This window comes from Thyridium curvatum (assembly GCF_004353045.1).
Source record: "Thyridium curvatum strain D216 chromosome Unknown NODE_19_length_512963_cov_79.951035, whole genome shotgun sequence".
In the NCBI taxonomy this organism is placed as follows: Eukaryota; Fungi; Ascomycota; class Sordariomycetes; order Thyridiales; family Thyridiaceae; genus Thyridium; species Thyridium curvatum.
The window spans coordinates 400,382-414,968 of NW_022156774.1; the positions used below are offsets into that span (position 1 = coordinate 400,382).

The 14,587-nt window shown below is 55.4% G+C and overlaps 6 protein-coding genes across 6 annotated transcripts; 3 read left to right on the forward strand and 3 right to left on the reverse strand.

Moving 5' to 3' along the window:
* Window positions 1-756: 756 nt before the first annotated feature.
* On the forward strand, window positions 757-2,408 carry E0L32_004189 (uncharacterized protein; the record flags this gene model as incomplete). Its single annotated transcript, XM_031138573.1, has 4 exons — window positions 757-860; window positions 941-1,963; window positions 2,059-2,166; window positions 2,231-2,408. The coding sequence occupies 4 exons, from the start codon at window positions 757-759 to the stop codon at window positions 2,406-2,408; spliced, it is 1,413 nt and encodes a 470-aa protein (XP_030997905.1).
* A 254-nt stretch (window positions 2,409-2,662) lies between these two features.
* Window positions 2,663-3,312, reverse strand: E0L32_004190 (uncharacterized protein; the record flags this gene model as incomplete). The annotated part of the gene is made up of 2 exons (XM_031138574.1): window positions 2,663-2,730; window positions 2,796-3,312. The coding sequence occupies 2 exons, from the start codon at window positions 3,310-3,312 to the stop codon at window positions 2,663-2,665; spliced, it is 585 nt and encodes a 194-aa protein (XP_030997906.1).
* A 1,028-nt stretch (window positions 3,313-4,340) lies between these two features.
* Window positions 4,341-6,995, reverse strand: E0L32_004191 (uncharacterized protein; the record flags this gene model as incomplete). The annotated part of the gene is made up of 1 exon (XM_031138575.1): window positions 4,341-6,995. The coding sequence occupies one exon, from the start codon at window positions 6,993-6,995 to the stop codon at window positions 4,341-4,343; it is 2,655 nt and encodes an 884-aa protein (XP_030997907.1).
* Window positions 6,996-7,836: 841 nt separating this feature from the next.
* On the forward strand, window positions 7,837-10,327 carry E0L32_004192 (uncharacterized protein; the record flags this gene model as incomplete). Its single annotated transcript, XM_031138576.1, has 3 exons — window positions 7,837-9,185; window positions 9,253-9,652; window positions 9,722-10,327. 3 exons carry the CDS (start codon window positions 7,837-7,839, stop codon window positions 10,325-10,327), a joined length of 2,355 nt encoding a protein of 784 aa, XP_030997908.1.
* Window positions 10,328-10,368: 41 nt separating this feature from the next.
* On the reverse strand, window positions 10,369-11,373 carry E0L32_004193 (uncharacterized protein; the record flags this gene model as incomplete). Its single annotated transcript, XM_031138577.1, has 1 exon — window positions 10,369-11,373. One exon carries the CDS (start codon window positions 11,371-11,373, stop codon window positions 10,369-10,371), a length of 1,005 nt encoding a protein of 334 aa, XP_030997909.1.
* A 473-nt stretch (window positions 11,374-11,846) lies between these two features.
* On the forward strand, window positions 11,847-13,898 carry E0L32_004194 (uncharacterized protein; the record flags this gene model as incomplete). Its single annotated transcript, XM_031138578.1, has 4 exons — window positions 11,847-12,665; window positions 12,724-13,080; window positions 13,144-13,649; window positions 13,889-13,898. The coding sequence occupies 4 exons, from the start codon at window positions 11,847-11,849 to the stop codon at window positions 13,896-13,898; spliced, it is 1,692 nt and encodes a 563-aa protein (XP_030997910.1).
* Between the last annotated feature and the right edge of the window lie 689 nt (window positions 13,899-14,587).

A 14,587-nucleotide genomic window follows, 5' to 3' on the forward strand; every position in this document is an offset into this window, starting at 1 on the left:
CACACAGCCAAGACAGGGAGGGAGCTTGGCTAAGGAAAGCGGACAACAAGCAGTAAGGTATGGTATGGGGCTGAGTTACTCTGGCCGATCCTCGTCGGCGGCCGGCCTGATGAACAATGACAGCGTTACATGGCCTGAGCCACAAAAAGCAACGAATCTGCCTCCTCCGTCGCTTTCCTGCGGCTCACCCGAGATGTGCTGCAAGGCACAACACGCCTGTTCGAGCCATCTCCGCAGGCGGAAGCTGACCGCATTTTTCGCCTCCAGTACGACAATGATATGCAGCATTCTAGCGCCCTGTTCTAGAACCCAGCCCCCCGGAGTTGCAACGATCAGCTCTTTATCGCAGCGGGCCAGCTTCGCCAGGGACAAGACGAAAAGGCTTGGCTCCTGCCCTTCTCGGGGCGCGATGCAACGGCTAGTAGTGTGGCCAAGAGTCCGGGATTGAGGGGTCGGACAGCGATGGCGCTGCCATGCCGGCTCATCTCTACGAATTCGGCAGTCCGCATATCACTTGGCATCTCTTCTAAATGAAATGGCGCTTTGACAAACCTTGCAGGTAGCCTATCGCAGAAGAACGGCCGGCCGAGGTACGACAGATAACGTAAACGTACGAAGTCTATAAATGAGGCGATCTGCACATCAACCGCCCAGCATGACTCCACGGTGGGAGGTCCATTCCGCTGCGCGAGCGCGTCTTGTCTCCTCTAGTGAACCAGCCCTCAGTTCGACTGAATCCAGCATTGGACTTGCAAGATGAAGCTTCACGCAGCTCTTGCAGTGTCAATTGGCGCGGTGGCGTGCCTGGCCAACGACCCGCTCACGCCGGACAAGGTCGAGGCGGACATCAATACCCAAGAGTAAGTCCAATGTTGCTGCTGGCTAATTACAGCCCCAATAAGGGAAAAAAGGGCCCCGGAAGACTGACCTCGCCGCACAGGCTCCAGCGGAACCTGTGGAACTTCAACCACATCGCCAACAAGAACGGGGGCAACCGCGCCGCCGGCCTGCCGGGCTACAAGGCCTCGGTCGACTACGTGCTGGAGCGCGCCCAGAAGCGCTTCTACAAGCAGATGGACACCTGGGTCCAGCCCTTCAACCACACCTTTGAGCAGACGCGCGAGATCTGGGTCCGCGGCCCGGACGGCAACAAGGTCTACGCCATCACGCTGCTCTACAACACCGCCACGCCCGTGCCCGAGGGCATCACGGCGCCGCTGATCGACACGCCCGTCGACGACGCGCGCGGGTCCGGCTGCTTCGAGGACCAGTGGGCCGGCATCGACGCGACGGGCAAGCTCGCGCTCGTCAAGCGCGGCACCTGCGCCATCTCGGACAAGCTCAAGCTCGCGCGCGCGCACGGCGCCCTCGGCGTCATCCTCTACAACCAGTCGCCGGGCGAGAACATCGGCGGCGCGACCCTGGGCGCCGACAACGTCGGCAAGCTCGTGCCCGTCGCCGTCACGACGCTCGAGAACGGGCAGGCGTGGAAGGCGCGCCTGGCCGCCGGCGAGGTCCTGACCGTCACGCTCTACGTCGACGCCTTTGTCGAGCAGCGCGAGAGCTGGAACGTCATCTCCGAGACCAAGGAGGGCGACCCGGACAGCGTCGTCGTGCTGGGCGCGCACCTCGACGGCGTGCAGGCCGGCCCGGGCATCAACGACGACGGCAGCGGCTCGACGGCCCTCCTGGAGCTCATGGGCTCCTTCAAGAAGTACCGCGGCTTCAAGAACAAGGTGCGCTTCTGCTGGTGGGGCGCCGAGGAGAACGGGCTCATCGGCTCGCTCTACTACACCAGCCAGCTGAGCGAGACCGAGGCCGACCGCATCAAGTACTACTTCAACTACGACATGATCGGCTCGCCCTTCCCCATCTACTCGGTCTACAAGAACGAGAACAGCGGCGTCGGCGCCTCGGCCCTGTTCGACTACATCAACTCGCAGGGCAAGCCGGCCGAGTATGGGTAAGCTTTTATGATCAGAGCCGCTGTGTCCAGCCCAGCCAGCGAGCTAGTCAAGAAGAAAGTTGAGAGCGTGTGCTAACAATTCATCTACACAGCGAGTTTGGCTCCGACTCGGACTACGTCGGCTTCGTGGACTTGGGCATCCCTTCCTCGGGCATCTTCACCGGTGCTGGCGCGCCCACGGACCCGTGCTATCATCTCAAGTAAATAACCCGAGATCTATGTCCCGTAGTGTGTTCTGCGACAAAAATGCTAACGCTGACACAGGTGCGACAACCTCGACAACATCGACTACGACGCCCTGACCATCAACGCCAAGGCCGCTGGCCGCGTCGCCGCCCAGTTCGCGCTCTCCCTCGAGGGCGTGCCGACGCGCAGCAAGAAGGTCACGAGGGACTCGCGCGGCCGGACCAACAAGCCGCTCAAGGGCAACAATGTCGTCTAAGAAAGCACAGGCTGTATTGAGGCACGCTGTTGTAATTTAAGGTGCACGGTCTATGTGTCGATGCATAGTGTAGACTCTGGTCTAATGATGATGATATGCGCATGTGTCCAAAATATTCTTTTCCTCCACTGTCCCATGCGTGCTTGTGCTTATTTATCTACAGCTCTCCTCTCACCAGGATGCATCACATTTAATCTATCAGAGTCAATGATCCATCTAGTCGTACTCTCTAAGTCGGCGCCGGCCGGTGGCTCTTAAGAGCATCGCGGCTCCCATCCTTCAGGAGCCAGTTCAAACCCTTCGGGTGAGAAACCGGGCGCAACTAGAAGGACATTCGAATGTCAGCATTTCGCAAGATCTTTTCCCCTCACACAGATTCAAACTCACCAGTCGTCCCCACGAGCGTCCACTCCCCCAAGCTTCTCGCCCTCTGCCACTCGCCCGTCCGGATCACCACCTGCGGCCGCTGCTCCAGCTGCCCCTCGGCAAAGACGTCCGGCCCCAGCACCCTCCTGGTCGGGGCCGCGCCGTCGTCGAGCGACAGCGACAGCACGAGCGGCGCGCCGGCGTAGTAGTGCCACACCTCGGGCGCGTCGAGCACGCGGTGCCAGCGCGACTCGCCGTCGGCGCCCTCGAGCAGGTAGTAGATCGCCGTGCTGGCGGCCCTGGCGGGCGCGCTGGCGTTGGCGGCGGCGGCCGAGACCACCTTGGCGGCGTCGGCGAAGGACTCGATGTAGTAGCCCTTCTCGACGTTGGGGATCAGGCCCAGCTTGGCGATGACCTCTTGCGCGGTGTGGTGCTGCTGCTGAGTCTGTGTCTGACCTGCGCCGGCGGCGGACGGGGAGCCGACGGCGACGGCCGTGGAGGCGAGGGCTGCGACGAGGGCAGTCTTGTTGGAGATCATGTTTGGCGAGTCTGTGAAAAGCCGGTCTTCCTGCTGTCTATAGTTTTTGCCGCAGAAAAGTTCATCACCCACCCACAGCAGGATTCGATAGGAGAGGGACTGGCTCCGGGCAGATATACATATTGGCATCCAATGTACTTGTACGTCCGTATGATTAATCAAATTCCCGAAGGATCCGCCCCGTACGTGGCAGCGTCTGTGCAATACGCAAACGTCGGTGGGCAAATGCGACTAGAAGCTGACATCCCCATCTCCGAATCCTTCGCTAGGCGTGAACCTTGTCTCTTTCCCTCACTGGGCCAGTCAATGACGCTTGTGGACATTACTGCTAATCGGCTGGTCGCTTACTGAATGAGAACCTTGGTAACGGAGTGCAGCGCCAACGTGACGATCGACATATCTGTCCCAGATGAACCCTTGGACCCTTGCCTTGATATCTGTACATACGTCGAACCCAGCCTTGGTTGACGTGCCTGGTAGGGCGTAGTGAATATGGGGCCTTTGGGGGCGGAAAAATCACCAGACCCTGAATAAGTCTGTATGTGTGCTTCGTGCAAATGTAAAGTCGGCCTTGGCAGGCAAGCGATAGCCTGTCGATAACCAAGAATGATGTGCATTGTTACCAATAACTTATCTCTCAGCAACTCCTGCTAGTTATCCTGACCCTGGTTTCGGCAAGCAGCTTTCCATCCTACCTGGTGTGCTCGGGTTGATGAAGATGATGGCCAATCCAAGGCTGTCCGGAAGATCAGTATCTTAATTTCTTCACCGGGAGGACTTTGAGAAGCTTGTCGAGAGAGGGAGAAGACGAAAAGCCAATGCTGTGAGGGTTCACACCCTGGAGTGGATGTCACCTTAACAAGAAGCACAATATTGATCAATACACAAATTATTCCATTTAGACATTAATCTGACACATAGAGGTCCAGCAAACCAACCTTCTCGAACATAGGAAAACCTTGTTATCCCTCCCCGGTGCTGCTTTCTGCAACAGTCTGCTGACCTCCGATTCACTCAATCCGTCATGATCATTCCAGTAAGAAGGTCTGTCGCTCAGCATCCAGACGCATACACTCGCCTTCCATAATGCCGTGGACATATGCTTCACCAACGACGCGGTATAGCCCTTCTCTCTTCCCGGGGCTCAGTACCACCGGCACGCTGCACCCCAGCAAAATACACACTATATCATCAAGCCCAATGTCACTCGGCCCGATGCCAAACAGCGGACCCTTGACCACCGCGTTGTCGACATGCCCGTTGGCCAGGCCAGTGCTCTTCTTGACATCCAGCTCGGCCCGGAAGAGGCGCTGGTTCCACACCACGCTCTCCACGCGCTGCAGGTACAGCGTGCTGTGCTCCGAGATCTCGCGGTCCGGCGGCGTGACCGAGTGCAGGTTGCCCTCGTGGTCCGTCTTGCGCGGGTCGTTGAGCGCGTGCAGGCAGGCGCGCCGGTACCAGGGCGGCGGGTGGCCCCCGCGCGGCGTGCGGTCGGCCACCAGGATCCGCCACAGCAGCTCGGGCACGCGGTTCGGATCTTCGTCGCCGTCGCCATCGCCGTACCCACCCGCGCCGAGGTACTCCATCCACCGGCCCGGCACGATGCCGCCGCGCATCACGTCCGACATCTCGGCGACGCGGCCCACCACGAACCCGCGCACCGAGAGCACGCCGCTCAGGTGGTGGGCGCGCTCGACGTCCGGCGAGCGCTGCAGCGTGCCCTGGGGCTGCATCAACGAGCTCCGCCGCGGCCGGCCGTTGGCGGAGATCCTCCTGGCGGCCATGGTCGGCCGAGGGACGCCGCTGCCTGCGTCGGAGGGGAGCTCGATGCGGACTGTAGGACTGGGCGGGGGTTGACTGGGTGTCGGAGGAACAGGTGTTGAAGGAACCTCAGTGGTGTTGAGAATATGCACCGAAGTGCCGTTCGTAGCTGCTGGCAGCTCGCGCCGTGCAGCGTCCGCGGCGCTGAATGGGAAGACCGGCGATAGAGGCGAGGTAATGGGTCCCGGTGACTGTCCCTGGGCGATAAATCCGGGCACCGTTGGGAAAGCCGTCGTGATTGTAAGAGACCTCTTGACTGGGTGTCGGATCGCGAAACCGGGTGCCTGATCGTCCACCATGTCAATAACTGCCTCGGAAGAGCCTGCGGCATTGTAGCGCTTCCTGCGGTCCTCGGGAGCGTAAGCCACCAGGTTGTCGCTATTCTGACGTCCCTTGAAGGTCCCCGCGAGACCATACGGGGATCGGATGAGCGGCGAGACCCAAGAAGGCATGGCCACCTCCTTGCCGTACTTGTCCACGACTGGTGGCGCCCAGTGGCGGCAGATGAGGTCGAGGCAGCGGGAGTTGTAGATGCTTCTCGTCACAAAGGCGACGAATACGTCTCGTGTGCTGAGCTGGTATTTGAAAAACATGCTGGGATCGGCTTCTCTTGAGACTCTTGTAGACGCAGCGCCGCCATGGCGAGGTGTATTGAGCCGTGTCAACGCTGCGCCATGGAGCTTAGCTTCCCACGCTTCCCCGGGCTGGGGAGGATCTCGGGCGAGCGAGAGAACAGAGAAGATGGCGTCTCGTGGGTTTGTCGCTTGGAAGCCCAGGAGAGTAGACACCAAGGTCTCCAGGTCGCAGAGTTTTGCGAGGGCAGCGCCCCTGTCCGATTTGCGACAGACCGTGTCGAGCATGGCAATGAGGATGAACCCGCTCGTCGTCTCCACGTTCTCAAAAACCTCGTCTCGGAAGCTCTTCCTCAGTACGCTAATGCGATCGAGCAGCAGTGAGACAGTCTCGGAAAAGTCGTCCCAGTGGATATGCTCGTCACCGCAGTGGACCGTCGCCTCGCGCGCCAGAGCGATCTCCTGGATAATCCAGCGGCGGCTGAACCACGGGAGCTTGAGGAGCTTGATCAGCTCTGTCCACCGCTTCTCGCATGACACGGAGGCTATGAGTCTGTCGAAAGTCTGGAAATTGGTAATCTCGCGTGCAAGCTCGATCCCCTCCTTTGACCCGCGGAAGCTGGGGCCGACCCAGACGCACACGTTGGCGGCAGACTTGTATATATCGTCCATCATATTCAGCTGCTGCCGTTTCTCCTCCTCGCCGCTCTTGCTCTGGTCGATACAGATGGCGTCGACCCATATGTTGACTTCCTTGGCGCTCCCGCGTAGCTGCATCAGTGCGTCGTGGAGGTTCTTGTATATGGCGAACCGGTGGTACTTGATGCGCAAGACAGCCCCGACAAACATGTTGACATCAAATTTCTCGCCCTTTTGCCTGTCTGGGCTGGGCAGTCTGTGGTTGACATTCCGAAGATGGATCTCCTCCCTTGGCCGCGTGCTCTGGTCACCCCAAGTGTATGAGAGAGCCTCATAGCAGCCCTTGACGTCCTCGAGCCGTCTTGTGAAGACCCTTGCGTACAAGGGCGAGGAGGGCTTCCCAGTCTCGTGGGGAGCGAGACAGAGAAGCCTGATCTCACCCTGCTGAAGTTTGACGTAGCGAAACTCATCTTCGGGAATCAAGCGACGCCGCTTTTTGAGCTCGAGATTCTCTGGTACTCCCTTGTACCACATATCCCTCAGCGGTTTCTTGTTCATGTGGGGATTAGCCCGTCTCTCTCTGACTTCTGGTACGGGGAGCGCCCGTTCGAGATCCGTATCGTCGCCATTGTCGTCCGGTCTGAAAACCATGGTGATGCGGTGGATATGGCGGCAGAAGTGGTCTGCCACAACCTCAATTCGAAAGCCTTGATGTAGTGTACTTTGGATTTGTGCTTCGAAGACGTAACCCAATACGATGCAATGTGCTTAAAGGGTATCAATCGCTCTTCAAAACGAAGTTGCTCTTGTATGCCGCGATTGGCGTTTTGGAGCAGTCGGTCTGTCAGGATGGATCTGCCGAGACCAGGCAGGAACACAAACAGCCCTCTCCTGGCCCCCAAATAAGAAGTCGGGGTTAGGATCGTACCGCCGGCCATCAAGCCTTGTGTCATGGTTGTGCACACCATCATTCGTCATCCCCCATGCTTCTTGTTCAGCTTCTTTTATCGGGCTGAGGATTCTTTCGGAAAAGCTTGTCCACGCCATCGAAAGCTTGGTACGAGGAGCCAATTGCCGCTCTTCATCATGTTGCAGCACTATGATCATCCAGGACAGCTGAACCAAATGTGGAGCGTGGCGGCGGTAGAAACTGCAAGCGAACCCCCTTCGGGACGCCCCGCGCTGACGGGAACAGGGGTGGCTGGCGTCTACTCATGCTATTGGCGTGGCCTCGCAAGAGGTGCATGTTAAGGACGAATGTACCACTCCCAGTCAGGGTGTGACAAATAGGCAAGCTTCGCGAGAAGAACAAGGAAGAGTGATCGTGAGGGGCATACCAGCAGACCCATTCGGTCCGGGATTCTTTCCCGGAGATGTCGATAGTCAGTTGCACTCTGGACACCCAGAACAATTCATTCCTGGCGAGCACCACGAAGCAATAAGCCTTGACCAAGTCTCAGCAACCGCCAGATGGGTCGGTAATGCATTAGCCATGGACCAGGCTTCTCTTTTCCAAGCTATCGAACGGGAGTCGGAAGAGGAAGTCAGGAACCTTCTGAGCGGCGGTGCATCAGCCAATGCTGAGACATTGGATGGATACTCTGCCATTCATCAGGCTGCGAAAGCAGGCAATGTCTATGTGGGTCGAATTCTGATCGGATATGGAGCCAACATACATGCTACAACGACGCGCGGAGAGACACCGCTCTACATAGCGGCTAGACAAGGACATGCTGCCTTTGTACGATTGCTCAAGCAAAAGGGGGGAGAAATCGACACTCCCACTCGGGAAGGCTGGTCGCCACTACATGCCGCATGCTACTTTCATCAGGTCTCTGTCGTGGAAGAGTTGCTCCATGAGTGTGAGGGCCGCATCGATATCGAAAGACAACTCAAAGATGGCGGTTGGACTCCGTTGCACAAGGTTGTCAGTCGAGGGTTTCTGGATATTGTAACGATGCTTCTTGATCATGGAGCCGATCCGGGTGCACAAGCCGAGAATGGTTGGACTCCATTGTACATTGCAGCTCGGAAGGGCTTTGATGACTTGGTACGCCTCCTTGCACAACGTGGAGGTAAAGCGAGTGTAATGGACGGCCAGAATAAGCTTGGATGGAGTCCCCTGCACGCAGCAGTTTGCCATAGACAGAGGAGTGTGGTAGCAACACTGGTCGAAATTGACCCAGAGGTGCTCGCCACGAGAACGAAAGACGTGGGTTGGACAGCATTGCATATGGCTTCGAGCCTCGGGTATGCAGAGATTGTGTCTGAGCTGCTCGGCCGTGGTGCAGATATCGAAGCACGAACGCTGAACAATGAATCAACGCCGCTCTATCTGGCTGCGAGAGAAGGGCATGTCGACGTGCTGCGAGTTCTCGCTCAAGAGGGTGCCGACGTTGGGGTGAGGATCAAGAACAAATGGTCTCCACTTCATGCTGCCTCATACTTTGGACGAAAAGCGGCCTTGGAATTCCTGCTTCGCTCGGGTGCACCTCGAGAGGCCAAGCTTGCTGAAGGACGCACGGCCTTGCACAAGGCAGCTGAAGCAGGCTTTGCCGACATTGCCGACATCCTGCTGGACTATGGAGCCCATGTCAATGCTCGAGATGATTCGTACGAGACGCCACTTCATATTGCTGCAGCATACAATCAGAAGTATGTCGTTCGTTTGCTACTGACCAGGGATGCCGATACAGAAGTGGAAAGCAAGAAGCAGGTGAGGCCTTTGGGAACCGCAATTGCAAAAGGCCACAAAGACTGCATCGCTTTATTGCAGAATACTTTGTTGGATCCCACCCATACGTCTTTGGGAAGTGGTATCCAATTTCTGGCCTCAGGACGGTGAGTATCATCACCTCGTATTGAGATCTGAGAATCTCGCATGCCCCTGAATCTAACTATTGCCCAGAGAGAGCCCAGAGACATGGCTCAACATCATTGACATGATCAACAAGAATTTGGCCAGTCCGACAGAGGCAGATAATGGATATCAGCAACCTCAAGTACCACAATTGCCTGAACCTTCAGAAAAAGCCGAGCTCCAGCCGATTAAGATCGCCGTTCTCGACACTGGTTGCTGCACGGACGGATTATGGTTTAGTGCCTTTCCTGAGGAAGTCTCGCGCATGAATAATGCTGCCCATTGGTGCGACTTTGCGGGGAAGAAGCTGCTACCGGTGGATGACGATGGTCATGGTACTGCTGTGGTGACGTTGTTGCTTCGCATAGCACGGAATGCCGAGATCTTTGTAGGTCGTGTCGCTGAGAAAAGCACTGACCTTCCCAGCTGCACAGAGAATGTTGCCAAGGTCAGTACGCAAAGGGTGCCGCTGGACTTGCCAACTCGAATATTTGTCGTCAGCTAATGACCATGCTAGGCAATCAAACACGCTGTCAACGTGTGGAAAGCCGACATCATATCCATGTCATTTGGGTTCCGCACCGACCAGCCCTCTATCAAGCATGAGATCAGCACGGCCATACGTGAAAGAAAGGACAGGATTCTGTTCTTCGCCTCTGCTGGCAACAGAGGAGCGAACGAGGAAGAACTCTATCCAGCGTCCTCTCGTCATGTCATATCCGTCCGAGCCACTGACCATGTAGGCACCTTTGTCGGCGACTACAATCCTGCACCGTCGCCACACTCCTCCACCGAGGAGACACCGTTGTTCGGCACATTGGGCGTCAAAGTGCCCTACGATTATCCAGCCATGAAGGTCATGTCTGGCTGCTCCATCGCAACACCAATCATGGCTGGCATGACCGCCCTCCTCATGCAATATGCAGCGCGGCATGGTGCCAAGGAATCGAGCCAAGAATATCTTCGTCAAAGGGAGGGTCTCCTCTGGTTGCTTAAGCATCGAGGTGTGAGACAGAGTAATCGACGGACTTATATCCACTTAGAGGCACTTCTAAGAGAAGACCCTGTTTCTTGGGTCAATGAGTTGGATACCTTGATGAAGAAATTGGAAAATTGGTTGTAGTTAGAGCGAGTTCCAGTATCGGAAATCTCCTTCTGCCTGGCTTACTTGCGATCTGCACTATTGTCCTTGGAAGAGACTATAGAATACTCTTCTTGTTCGTTCTCAGGCTTGTCCTTCCTTTCGGTAACAGCCTGATTGGGGTCAAGACCAAAGTCATTGAGATCAGCAGTCTTGAAATAGCTGAACTCAATCTCAAGTGGCACATCTCCCCCATCGCCCCCGTCGTCGCTCAGAAAGACTCCTGTAGACTGATACTCTGTCCCATACACGAGTCTCTTCTCACCCCATCCCTTAGGCGCCATCTTCAATAGTTGATAAGCGAAAACAACCTCGTCCGAGCTGAAGTCATATGCCGTCGCCTTGTCGCTCCCGATCTTGCCCTCGCCACCAGCTGACCCGAAACTTCCCGTGGGCAGTGTTGCGCCTAGTTCTCCTCCAGAATTGGAAGCTCCTTCCGAGGACAAATGGAATCCCTTCGCGATTTTGATGCCGGTCACCATGTACACGGGCTTCGATAGGATGGTGTCGGGCTTCATCAGCGCCCTGACGATGGGGTCCTTCGCCCGCTCCATGACGAGCTCGGGCGTGACGCCATCGCGGAAATACGTCGTCTCGAGTGTTTCAATGGTGTACTCAGTCCTCAACTTTCTCGCCTGCTCTGCTCCGATCTTGAGCTGGACGGTCTCTAGAAAGTTCGCCCACAGACTCAGCGACAGGCTCCTCCCTCTCTCGTCGACCAGCTTCACATTCTTCTCGTAAGCTGTTGTGACTTCCGGCTTCGCTGCGGTCGGGTCAGGCCTCGTGAGCACAATATGAGGCTTGAGCGGATTCGCAATAATGTTGCCCAACGCTATTGGGCCATCAGGACGAAAGGTCCAGTTCGGCGCCAGGAGATATGTTGGGTTAGCGACAGGTAGACCCATGGCCGGTATGTGTGATCTTGCGAGATTGAAGGTGTTGTGAGTAGAGAAAGCCGGATGTGAAGGGTCAAGCCTGGATCTGAAGTTGGCGACGACGGCCTGCTCTGACGATTGTTTCGAGGGCATGCTCGGACTTGGCGGGTTACATATCTCCCGCTCGCTTCAGCTCCTGCAAGTCAAGAGACTGGCATCACTAACAGCTGACGCGACCGCTATCTGTGATAGGTTGGACATCGCCAGTCACACCTCCACCTAGTCAGCGAGATGCACGCCACATGCCCGACCTTCCCGTTTGGCCTGGTCATTTTCCGAATCGGCTTCTGCCATTGCGCTGCGCTATTTTCTCTCCTGCTGAGAGAGCCAGCGCAATATTTCAGCCACTTCCGACCAAGGCTGCGTTCTGGGAATGGGCGACACACAGAAACCAGTCAGTGCGCAACCGAACCAATCTGAGCTTAGTTGGACCTTCTTCTCACTCAGCTAGAGTTCGGTCCCTCGAACCAATGCAGCTGTAGTGATGTCTACATCCTTCTCTCGGCCTTCGCTGCACTCATGTTCTGTCAATGATCCATTGAAACGCGACGAACCCTTGGCGCAGCATGACGGAGTCCTTGTTAGATCAGGCCTTGGACCAGATTAAGCGAGGGCGGACCAATGAAGGGTTCAGAGCCTGGGAAGCACTTTTCCCCAAGCTCTGCGAGGAAGAAGGCTTGATATATGGTCTAGCTATGAAGATTGAGCTCGTCGAGGCACTGAGACGGACGGAACATAAACTCGCCAAAAGAACTTGCCAGGAGATCTTGAACCAGATTTATGAGAACGAGGATAAGAATCACTTGTCCAAGGATGCGAATTGGGACACGCTAAGCAATCTCGCATGGGAAATCTATGACATGTTGAGCGGAGACGAGGTGTTGGATCCGAGTGACGCATCTATCCAAGTTGTTCAAGACGAGGTTCAACCTGCAAGTCCACGGAAGCTCCAGCCTATGCTGGCATGGCCAAAGATGCCGCGGAACGTCATCAGCACCGAGGCCCTACGCGAATTTGGTTTGAATCACGAGGTTCGCAACGACAATGTCATCATATTCAGCATCCTGACCGAAGATGAAGTAACGGACCTGGTCCTGCGCAGCATCGAGATCCGTCGAGAGCGTTCTCTAGCGCAACGTACCCATGCCCCAGTCTCTGTCGGGAGCAGACCCGGCCCTTCGAAATATTTGGACTTCTCGCCTAGCCAGAGACCACAAGCAGGAAACAGTGAGGCGTTCAGGGATGAATCACCAGCCGTTTCTGAAGAAGTACTGAACCACCTGGGTCCAGGAACACCTTTGGGGATAAAACAGGCTTCACAGGGAACTGGATTATCGAGATCGGCCCTGGACATTAATGGGGTTCTCTTAACACTAAACTCGTCTGTACGTCAACTTCTCTATCCTCTGGGTCTATCGGAAAGTTGTTTTAACCAAGCAAAAGATTCAAAACAGTGACATTTGGTTGAACAACTTCTCTACCACTCAGCAGCGTTTGAAAAGTGATCTTGGGCCGCACCCTCAATGCGGCAGGAAAATCAAGATTGCGATTCTTGACACTGGATGCAACATAGATGATCCGTACTTTCTCAGCAACGGTATGGATCGGGTGGAAGGACTAAAAGACAGCTGGCACGACATGTTGGACGAATCTCCGACACCGGTTGACTTAGACGCCGGAAAGCACGGGACCGCTCTTGCTATTCTGCTCTTGCAGCTCGCTCCAGACGCCGAGGTGCACGTCATTCGCATTGCACGGGACTCAAGCCAGATAGACTCGGCAAAGGCAGCCGTTGAGGAGGTGGGCTTGTCTCCGCTCTGAGCATTGTTTGTCATTACCGAGCCGCTAATGCCCTGTTCTCAGGCAATCCGCCTTGCAGCAGATGAAAAAGACGTGGACATCATCTCTATGTCATTTGGATTCCAGAAGGACATCGGCGTGATCCAGAGCGCTCTCACAGCAGCGGAGATCAAGAAGGATCACAAAATACTCTTCTTCGCTGCGGCGAACAACGACGGGCTCAACGACCCGGAAAGGTATCCAGCTCGGTCCGAAGCTGTCATATCAGTCCGCGGAACAGACCACGCTGGCATCATGGTTGGGCAGTACAACCCTGGAAACTGGGAGCAAAATCCAGGAGATCAGTTGTGTACTCTAGCCAAGAATGTCCCCTGCGGCTTTCTTGCTCCCAAGTCGGGTTGCTCAGTTGCGACGCCTATTCTTGCGGCGATTGCGGCAAACATAATCGCATTTGTAGACTGCAGCAGCCATTTTTCGGAAGACGAGAGGGCAATCGTCCGACAACGAAGAGGGATCCTCCAGGTGTTCAGAGAGATGGCCCGATTTCAAAGGCCAGCAGCAGACAGGTTGTATGTAGCACCCTGGCATTTGTATGAGGGGAGTAGAAAGCCACACACAGTGATATCCTACGCACTGTCAAATCTTCCTCAACGAGAATAATTAATGTATGTTATCTAGTCGTATTAACTCCACCCGAGCTGCTAAGTTTCGGTCGGTGAGGTTGGCTGGCAACTTAAAAGAGCTCGAAAGAATCATGTTATTCACTGAAAAAGTGCTCGTTCTCAAAAGCTAAATGACTAGTCAGTAGAACCTTTTGAAATAGGGTTCGGAGTTCTGTATATCCTCCGCATCAGAAGCGGGCTGATCTCAGAACTACGGCCTTCTCGGCAGTTCCAAGGGACCATACGGGGACGCGTACTGTGGATCACATTCTTGACCATCACGACAATCTACTTTGCTGATTGGTTTGCCTAGTTATGCCAAGAGTCTCTTCGGCTCCCATCTACCAGAAAAGTGTGACTTCGTACAAGCACTGCCCTTGGGAAACACAAGAAAATAACTATTCACGGCCAGAAACACGTCACCCACACTCTACCGAATATATTTAGAGCATCGACGTTCAGATCCGGCAGACTACTCGCTTGGCCAAATGTTGAGAAGGAAAGATCCATAAGAGGCAAACCCAGCGACACAACAGCATGAATGAAATTACACTCGCACCATAGCTATCTTGGAATGCTTCTATACAAAGCGAACATTCAGTCGTGTTTCAATCAGACTCAATCCTTCAAGACAGCTGCCACACTGCCGACTTTCGATGACGCAAGACCAAGCCACGCCCATACAATTGATATAAAACAACGAAGCTATTTTTAAGACAATAAAGTCTACACAATGAATCAGCCAAGCCATTTCCACTTTGTCCTTTCTTTCTGTTCGTCTCTGTTTGTACTCCTTTGGATTGCATCTCGGTATCAGAGCCCTACGGTTCAGGACGGCCCTATAT